Source organism: Gadus morhua, chromosome 8 (genome assembly GCF_902167405.1).
Source record: "Gadus morhua chromosome 8, gadMor3.0, whole genome shotgun sequence".
Lineage (NCBI taxonomy): Eukaryota > Metazoa > Chordata > Actinopteri > Gadiformes > Gadidae > Gadus > Gadus morhua.
In genome coordinates this window covers 22,322,300-22,332,299 of record NC_044055.1, presented here as the reverse complement: position 1 = coordinate 22,332,299, position 10,000 = coordinate 22,322,300, and the positions used below count along the sequence as shown (strand labels likewise).

Genomic DNA, 10,000 nt, shown 5'->3' with positions numbered 1-10,000 from the left:
CAGGACCTCTCTGATTTTCTAATCCTACGGCGCCCCCCTGTGTTCTCCTCTAGGATGACCTGATGGAGGACGCACCCCTCTCCAGTTACACATATTAACCCAAGCATCCTATTGGTCACTTCTCCCGACGACGGTATGACGAAGCATCCGATGCGTCGCTTCTCCTTAAAGGACGGAAGTACCAGATAGCAAAGCCTGGCAAAGCATGGGCAAAGCCCTTGAGTGGACGGGATGCCCAACGCGTGGAATAGTTTCCGTCCTAGTCAACCACTTCGACATTCCTTTGAGGAGATTGTATTGTGCCTTTTTTTCTTAAAAAACAAAAACAAACCCTGACCGAAACATTTCATGGAGATTTAGATTGCAATTTAGTCGTTAGAAATAAAAATATCCGTTGACTTTTCGGTTTCTAAGATCTAGATCGAGGTGAGTGCGACATAGCCCCCAACTTGAATCTGCCCTGATTGATCGGGCGGCACCCCCTGGCGGAGATGCAGAGTGTTGCATCATTCCTTTGGATGGATACATTTCTGCTGCATATCTAAGTCGGTAGATATAATATACGGTTGATAAAGAAGATACAATTAGTCCCACTAACAGAATGTAATTGGATTAGTGTTCAGGAAATATTAGTCGCCTACCGCTTCAAGAGTATTAACATGTTATAGCCAATTGACCAAAGATTACTGCTCCTTGAACAAACAGCTTTTTTGAAACAGGCCTGGTTACACAGAGACCTGGGACTGTTTAAAGTCCAGTTTAGTAACTACTAGTTTGTTTCAAAGGAGCAGTTTACTAGATCACCAATTTGTAATTAATGTCCTTAATTGATTACAAAGCTCACTCCTTTTTTTTCATCTCATGGTTCAAATTCAAACGGGTTCACCTTTACTTTAATTGATGGTTAATTTAATTAAAACACGTTTTCTCTAGACCTGCGTATTGGTGGTGCAACTGAATGAGGTAAACTGGTAATTTGAAACTTACTAGTGGTTACCAAGGGACTTAAATTATTCTGAGGCATAGCAGGTGTTAGCCAGTCCAGATACATAACTGGATCCATTGCGTTTAATATTGATGTTGGACGATGTTTAAGAAGCCTTGCAATTGGCCAATTGACCAGGGGAATGTAAATATGCTTTTCAATTCATGGAAACAGGATAGGCCCTATTAATATTTATGTTATATTCCACTATTCAATGTATCCTGAAGGTGTTTCTTATTCTTATTCTTTCTTATTGTTTATGACTTATAGTTTATGTGGGCAGATAAAAGTAGTCTTGAAATACAAACACAAAACTGGTTTATTCTTAATACTGCTGACTCATATGTAGGTTAATTTTTATTCATACCATAAAAGTGTACTGCAGTATACTGATAAAGACCAAGATGTTCTATGTTTAAAAGAATTAGAAGCATCTAGGGATTTTTTCAAGTGTAATGTAAGATGAAAAGATTTTCAGCCTATAATAATTGTAACTATTTCAATAATAATTGTTTTACATATATATATTTTTGTTGTTGTATGCATTGGAATATTTTGAATAAAGGTTAGATTTAAAGCCTAAAATAGTCAAGTGCTAAAAAGGAAGTTTCCCTTGCAGCGGATTGTAAACGTTTAAACATTAACAGAAGGTTTTTTTGATGATAAATGAATGACTTCGTACTTTGCGTTTGTTTTATTAAGTCTGTTAATGAAACCTGTTTTGCAAACGTCCTTTGGCCTCGATGTTTCCTTTTTTTCAAAACATCCATCTAGAAATCAACGTGTTTAAACAAGAAGACAATGGAAAGCTACCCAGAGAACCACACCCTCGCCACACTGAGAACAATGGTGGACCAACGGCTGCCTGGTCAATCCAAACTCTGACAAACCAACACGCGCTTTAGCACACATCATAGCAGACATGCTCCGCTCTGCATTCGACATCAATCCATTTGGTCAGGTTTTTACCTATCTGTACGGCTATCAGGTTGGTCCCAATCATAGCCACATTTTTTGTTTAATTCTTTTTGTATTATTATTGATTAGTAAAGGCGATGGATAAGTGAAGGAAGGACAAGTTAATCTGGAGTTTGTTTTTATTATCATGATTGATTGTACTCCATCTCATTTCAAGGTGTTCTGTTACCATAAGACAGCGGTTGCTATACCGTCAGACATACAGAGGGCCACATGATACGCATAAACTCATCAAGCTAGACTCAATGCTGCATGTTGCTCCTGAACAAGCCAAATAAATGTGAACATTGCTTCAAGGAATTACATTCAAAAAACATATATATAGAATATATATTCTATATATTTTTATTTTCTACTGTAGACGGAGTCCTCCCACCTGTAGAGTAGGGGGAGCAGACATGGCGGTCTGTTGGTACTGCTGGTGTAACTGCTGGTGTAACTGGTGCTCATTCGCAGCCCCTGCAGCCGAAGCCGCGCGGGCCCCACCCCAGCAGCTGGCAGCCGAAGCGCATGGAGCTCATCATCATGCCCAGCAGGGCGAGGTTCCCGAAGACCCCCCACATCCTCTTCTTAGGATCTAATGGGGAAGCCACATCACCAGGATGGTCAACAATGACAGATGTCCACAGGTACACATACCACGATTCCTTCCCATTACTGAAGTAGCAATAGTTTTTGTTGTGTATGTTAAAACACTTTTTCTCTTTACAGATAAAGGGTCTGATAATTCAGATTATTATTATGATTATTGTGATTATCATCATGATCATGATTATTATTATAGTGCATGTTTAAGAAGTACATTTTTATGAACTTTTTTAAAAAAATGTTCCAAATGTTCTTCCAAAACGACATAGCTTCCCATTTTTGTTTTTTTTCTAACTTTTAACAGGTAACCCCATGTCTTTAACCCCAGAGTCCTGAGTTTGTATTTGTATAAGGATTAGAGTCCTGAGTTTGTATTTGTGTAAGGGTTAGAGTCCTGAGTTTGTATAAGGGTTAGAGTCCTGAGTAAGGGTTAGAGTCCTGAGTTTGTTTGTATAAAGGTTAGAGTCCTGAGTTTGCGTGTGGGTGGAATTCTGAGACCGAGCTCCGTGGGAGACGTTTCCAAGTTCTGTCTGGGTTAGAGTCCTAGAATCTGGATTGGAGTTCCAGAGAAAGGACCAAGTTCCTTTAGGTCGGGTTGTAGTCCCGACTTGGGTTCCAGAGAGACTGTTGATCTGATCTTAAATACATTGCACTTTCAATTTTACTTACTAAAAAGCCTTTTTAACTATCAATTTAATTTTCTCTTAAATACATTGCACTTTCTATTTTACTCATTTCTTGCATATGTTTTCTTTTACTTATCCATTTTATTTTATTGTATGACAATGTTTATATGTGAAGCACTTTGAGTCTGCCTTGTGTATGAAAAGTGCTATATAAATAAAGTTGCCTTGCCTTGCCATGCCTTTATCAATGAGACATTATATATATTCTAACGAAAGGACCAGGACAACCAAACCCCCGGTACCTCCGGTGGAGTAGCCGTAGGCGTACACCTCTCGGCCAATGATCCACACCATCCCAAGACCGCTAGCCAGGCGCTGGAGTGAAAACACACACACACAGACACACACACACACACACACACACACACACACACACACACGTGCATGCACACACACACGCACCCACACACACACAAAAACACACACACACCCACACGCACAAACACTCATGCGCAAACACACACACACACACACACACACACACACACACACACACACACACACACACACACACACACACACACACTCTTGCACACACACACACACCCATGCACACAAAAACACACACACACACACACACACACACACACACACACGCATGCATGCACACTCACATACACATACATACACACGACTTTGATCTCTTGTTGATAAAAAAGTGCCGGAAAGAAATGTTAAAGATTAAATAAAAGACTTGAACTTACCGGACAATGCAAGCCTCCTATGGTCAGACAGAAGAGGAAGTTGGGATACATCTCCAGTCTGCAGGGAGTAGGCAACATATACATTCAGGTAGGGTGCAGAAGAATAGATTGACCACTAAACAGTTAAGATATGGTTTCATCGTTCTGTTCTCATAACCTGGGGTCCATCTCACCCGGGCATCACAGCCCGCCAAACAACCTAGAAAGGGTGCAGGCGGTGGTCGAATGGCTTTTCTTTGAATAACGGTTACCCAATAGGAATCAGGGGGTTGCACCTTTTTATACGTTAATAGGTAATGATCGGAGGTTAACTAATAGCCGCATCCTTGTCATGTGTTTTGACAGATTGTTGTATGTGTAGAATGAGGAGGGAAAATTAAAATGAAGAATTAAGGAAGGACTTGGGTGGTTGTATGTGTTTTCTACGTGAGCCCACAAACACAGTGATTGAAGAGAGTAGCACAGAAGAGGCCCCATAATTGGAGGGGCCACATTATCATGTGACACATATACAGTAACTTGTCACATATAATGTGTGATCAACAGATGACAATGGGACAAAGCAACACAGAGTAACTGAGTGTAGCATGAGGGTCCACCATGTTACAGGACGCCAGGTTGGTTGTTTAGGTATCCTGTAGGAGCAGGCAAATAAAGGACTGAACATTGCATCTTGGCTCTATGGTCTATTTAGGGCAACAGACTTGGAAAATGGATCATGCTTGAACAATCTCTTACTACTTTATGTAGTGAGCTTTCCAGGAGTTCACAAGAGGTCACACCAAGAGTAAACTTCTTCAAGAGGCAGTCTAATGTATGCCTTTGTTTTAATGCTGATGAATGTGGCTGAGCTGGTTCGCTTTTCTGGTCCAGGCATAGGGCGGGGTGAGGTTTTCTTACGTGTTTTGGTGTGCCCGCTGGATGCAGTTGAAGATATGCCCGTGTTCTGGGTGATCGCTATACATCTGCGGGTACTGTTCTCATAACAAAAACATCAGAAGAAGAAAAGCCGTTAGCAGTTAAAACCGGTCCTCAGATCAGTTTCAAACACAGGGTCACAAGCAAAGGCACACTCAAAACCCAAAGTCAGAAAAAATACACTTTAATTATATAGCACCTTTTTTCAAACTGTATTTATATAAAACCTGAGAAATATAGGCCAAAAAATAGGATATTATTTTTGAAAACCAGTAAACATAAAAATAATGGATTTCATTAAATGTGTGCATGTAAATGAAATGTGTAGAATAAAACGAGAAACAATGGGTAAAACAACATGAAAATATAGTTAAAATATATATATAAGTAAAGGTAAGGCTATTCATAGCTCTTAATCTGTCTTTACTGCACATGTGCAGCAACAGGTAACCACTTTATCCCCAGGACTCACATCGATGTTGTACTTCTTGCGAGCCCGTCCGACTTTCATAGCCAGGTGTCCTACCATCACCATACTGGCCACGCCTGTGAGCACCACATAGCCGTACTCCTTGGAGAGAACCACCATGATTACCTGGAGAGACAACACACCCAAGAAATAGAGAAAATAACTTATATATAGATACACACACACACACACACACACACACACACACACACACACACACACACACACACACACACACACACACACACACACACACACACACACACACACACACACACACATGCATACAGACATATTTATAAATAAATACAAACATATATAGCCTATGAATATGTAAATAAATAAATATGCATTCAGAATTTGCATATAATATACACACAAATAAACATAACTATGATGAAGTGAACATGCCATGTAAAGTAGAGCAAGTGAAATCAGATTCCTCAACCGCAGTCGGAGGCCTACATTATGCCCCTATCCCTGATCTAAATGATCACGTCCAGTGAAAAGTATAACTTTACTTTAATTTAGACCGAGGTTATATCACAGATAGACGCACACACAAAACAAAGTAAATGAGGTTTTTACTTATTCTGGATCAATTTTTAATTTGTATTTAATGCCGTTGGACAATTGCCACCTATTGACTTCAGGTGTGATTATAATCTCATGGCAGTAGCCTACCTAATTTGATTGAGTTTGAATAGATATAGACAATATTTAAACAGTATGGTATATACAGTAGTCAGCGATATCTTTAGAAAGTTCACTTAACACAAGATGCCCTAATAAAAAGGAAGTTTCACTTTGACATATTTGTAAATAATTGTGCAATATAGGCTATAGCCTACGCACGACGAATGTTAGCTATTTAAATAACACACGATTCACAAAACAACACACAATATCCCCAGGAGCTCTAGTCATCTAGGCTAGTGGTACCCACAGAATAATGATTCAAAAGTTCGGTAGTTCTCACAGAAACACACCAAGGTTTAGAGCAGGCCTATTTATTTATTTATTCACATTAGGGACGCAGTGAAACATTGAAAATAACAAAAGAAAACACACGATAGGATGCATAAAACGCACAAGTTTACCTTTAGTGTTAAAGCTGATGATGCGGAGGTGACGGGCCGTGAGCAGGTAAGGACGAGAAGAGAACCGGAGCGGAACTATTCACTATTCGTGAGGCGCTCGGATTTCCTGACTGCGTGGGCACTACAGCGCATGCGCGGGCGCATCCGTCCTCAAGGATCATTTGAATGGAAATAAATTGTACGACGTTTGATATCGTTTGATTGTCCGCCACCGCGACATATAACAATGAAATGACCAACAACAGACATGGCAAAATAATCAAATAGGGAGTTAATCATCAACCATTCGAATAGAATTGAAGGTTGCGACTTAAGGGCCCCATAAAGATTAAACTGGCACTGAGAGAAAGACGTCAGGACGGCCTGGCAGGTGAGCCTGGCTCTCCAGCCCGCCGCGCACCCTTTGTTTTGATGATTGATAAAGTTGATATAGGAGGCTGACTGTTCCTAAGAAACCTAGAATAAGCAATCTGTTTGACAAGAATTATGAATTGGTGTTCTTTTGTTTTCTGCAATGAAAAAGAAAGGCCATATTCTTGTTTATTTTATATGAGACTTGTTTTTATTTGTATTTGATTTTAAGATCGACAGTTAGGCCTGTTATTGCACATTCAAGCCTTAATACCGTTCCATAATACCGGGTTAATAGATGTTTCCTTAAGAAGTAAATGATTTTGGAAATTCTAGAGACAATTTTAAATATTGTATTACAATTTAACCAGTTCGATTTTAGCCAACTAAAATATTATGATATTTAGTCGACTAGAATTAGACTAAAGCTCAAACAACTCGGATGTCTAAAATATGACAAAAACTAAATGACATTTTATTCAAAACACTATGACTGAACCGATCTGTCAAGATCAACTGCCGTCTGCAGCCCTCCGCACCCCTTTGCCTCTCGCCTCCACACCTTTTGTGTTTACCGATAAGGCCTAACCTCTTTCAAACTTTAATCCCCTGCCAGGTGGTTTGGCCTACCTTTGACTCACTAGGGCCTAGTGAGTCAGGTAGGCCAAACCACCCGCTGTGTGGACGTGTTGAGATCTGTCTGGGCAGCGGGGTCCGAGAGACGGATGAGGCACAGCTGGGGAATAACATATACTATAACATATTAACATTTAGTATAACGTGTAGTATAACATATCGAACAACATATTAACATATAGAATAACTATAACATATAGTATAACATATTAACATATAGTATAACCTGTAGCATAACATATTGTATAACAAATTAAAATATAGTATAACATGTAGCATAACATGTAGTAAAACATATTAACATATAGCATAGCGTATTAACATATAGCAGTATAACATATAACATATGTATTACATATAGTGTAAAATATTAACATATGGTATAACATATAGTGTAACATAAACACATAGTGCAATATATTAAAATATAGTATAGCATATAGTATAACATATAAACATATAGTATGACCTTATATATAGTAGCCTGCAACATATTAACATGTAGCATAAAATATTGTGTAATAGCATAGCATATTAACATATAGTATAAAATATAGTACAGCATTTTGTATAGCAGACTAATGTGATTGGTACTTCATAAGGTGGAGGTCCTCTATTGGTTGTTCCTGAAAAGTATATGCTGAATCGCCACCAGGGGGCCCTCTTGGTACTCTACTCGGCCCTGGATAAGCGCTGTTGTTAGTTACAGCGTTACAATAAATAATACAACGTTGAGTCACCCAGTCTGCGTGTGCGCTTCCAGTTGTCTGCTTAAACAGTTAGAACTGTATTAGTGTTTGATACACGACACATATATCATATACAACATCTTATTATAACGCTTATAAGGATAACGCTTATAACGCTTTTTATTCTGACTCAGAACTCACACATGTGGCCCTAATCCTCTTCCTTGCATGCATAACAGTTACACAACGATAGTACTAAAAATGTGACGTTGCTGTAGCTCGTAATTTAGAGGGATAACATCCCCCCTCCTTCCTAAAACTTGGTATTTTTGTTTACCATTAAATCGATGTGAACTGAAACTGTGCACAGCTCATTGGCTCTTGGAGACGCAGGGCCACTGGATGGCCATTTGATAGCGCCATAACACGGAATAGTTTTTCTGTGATCTAATAGATGGGGGTAGCCTCATTAAATCATACATATAAATGTACTTACTTATTTTAGAGATGGTATTATTTTGTTGTCAGATAACAGAATTTCTAATATGTTCTGGTCCCTAGGATTTGGTTGGGGTGGTCTTGCTCAACATAGTCCCGGCCAGCACCACATCTGGCCTGCTGCTATGAATCAGCACTCGAACGCCCACACAGGGACCAGTAATAGACTCGGCCCAGAACTCATGCAGTAGTAGGAGGAGGGCCGAGTGAGATGGAGGACCGACTGAGATAGAGCCCGGGGCGCCGCTGGTGGCCGGCGTGGGAGGGTCTGTACGCCTACTTCTATGTGATCCGCGGTAAAACATTCAAGCAGAGCGCCAGGTGTGTCAGTATACTACACGTGCACACATGCACGAATGTGAACGCAAACACAATACACACACGTGGACGCGCGCAAACACACACACACACACACACACACACACACACACACACACACACACACACACACACACACACACACACACACACACACACACACACACACACACACACACACACACACACACACACACGAAATGGTCCACCTCACTGGCATCAAGCGCAATGACTGGAGGCACCCTCGATGCGCGTGCTGAACTAGGTCAGGTGTGTGTCGTGGTCACGTGGTTCTTGGTTACACTGAGTTGGGGGCCTCGCTGCTTCTACATGGCGTCGCACTTTGGTGAAGTGATGTGGGAAGATGGGTGTGCTTTTCTCCATATATCGTCTCAGTCCGTCCAGAGTCTACTCTCTACTCTCGCTCAGTGCACACATACGCCCCCCGGACCCCTCCCCGCCTCCTCCCCTCCCTCTCCCCCTCCCATTCTGGAGTTTCGGAGAGGGGAAGACACGCGCGCTGGAGTAGGACAGAAAATAGTGATCGCTGCACATCTCGTTCCGACCACCACGGGGCGGGTCGGGCGGAACATCAAATGAACCAGTAAGGCGAGCTGGAACGTGTCGGAGCCGCTGACCTCGAGACGCACAGGCACGGACTTCAAACTCACCGGAGAGAACCCGACGGCGCGAGATGACAGACGATTGAATGAAGTGAGCTGATGTCTCGGGCTCAAAGTGTCCAAACTAACGACAACTAAAAACAAGGACGGACGTTGTTATTGGCTGAACCCGCCGGCTCATTATCGACTGTGTGAGCGGGAACTCGGCGGGGACCCATGAAGGATGTGAGTTCGGAGTGGATGCAGCCCTCCGCGGCGTCATGCGCCTCGCCCCGCCGCCCAGCGCACACTCCTTGCGGCTTGTGATAGTGGTGATCCTCGTGATGGGGGCGAGCCCGTCCCCGGCCATGTCCTCCGGCTGTCCGGACCGCTGTGTGTGCGACGACCAGCGGGTGGTCCAGTGCGCCGGGCAGCACCTGACCCGCTTCCCCGCCGACCTGCCGCTGACCACGCGGCA

At 41.8% G+C, this 10,000-nt stretch overlaps 3 protein-coding genes across 4 annotated transcripts in view; 2 read left to right on the top strand and 1 right to left on the bottom strand.

Moving 5' to 3' along the window:
- Positions 1–1,717, top strand: part of LOC115549104 (pectinesterase inhibitor 10-like) — a 6,179-nt gene extending 4,462 nt beyond the window's left edge. The window contains exon 4 of the mRNA XM_030364115.1: positions 54–1,717. Within this exon, the coding sequence (XP_030219975.1) occupies positions 54–98 (45 nt within the window). The 3' untranslated portion in view covers positions 99–1,717. The remainder of the gene's footprint in view (positions 1–53) is intronic.
- Positions 1,718–2,064: 347 nt separating this feature from the next.
- Positions 2,065–6,684, bottom strand: mgst3a (microsomal glutathione S-transferase 3a). 2 transcript variants are annotated; one of them, XM_030364118.1, is made up of 6 exons: positions 6,429–6,684; positions 5,332–5,454; positions 4,842–4,915; positions 3,942–3,999; positions 3,480–3,552; positions 2,065–2,540 (listed from the first exon to the last, which is right to left on the bottom strand). In XM_030364118.1, the coding sequence occupies exons 2-6, from the start codon at positions 5,446–5,448 to the stop codon at positions 2,410–2,412; spliced, it is 453 nt and encodes a 150-aa protein (XP_030219978.1). In that variant the 5' UTR covers positions 5,449–5,454; positions 6,429–6,684; the 3' UTR covers positions 2,065–2,409. The 2 variants fall into 2 exon arrangements, with proteins under 2 accessions (XP_030219978.1, XP_030219979.1); XM_030364119.1 differs by having other exon boundaries at positions 5,332–5,491; positions 6,429–6,551.
- A 2,605-nt stretch (positions 6,685–9,289) lies between these two features.
- The window catches only part of LOC115549672 (leucine-rich repeat-containing protein 52-like), a 7,295-nt gene continuing 6,584 nt past the window's right edge, over positions 9,290–10,000 (top strand). The window contains exon 1 of the mRNA XM_030364997.1: positions 9,290–10,000. This exon is cut by the window's right edge and continues 452 nt beyond it. Coding sequence (XP_030220857.1) covers positions 9,804–10,000 — 197 coding nt within the window. The 5' untranslated portion in view covers positions 9,290–9,803.

Excerpts from the sequence above, each read along its gene's own strand:
- mgst3a (XM_030364118.1), bottom strand. The coding sequence starts at position 5,448 with ATGGTGGTTCTCTCCAAGGAGTACGGCTATGTGGTGCTCACAGGCGTG. Across the intron at positions 4,000-4,841 it reads CAGCGGGCACACCAAAACAC|ACTGGAGATGTATCCCAACT; the intron begins GTAAGAAAACCT and ends TACTCCCTGCAG. Across the intron at positions 3,553-3,941 it reads TAGGAGGCTTGCATTGTCCG|CGCCTGGCTAGCGGTCTTGG; the intron begins GTAAGTTCAAGT and ends TTTTCACTCCAG.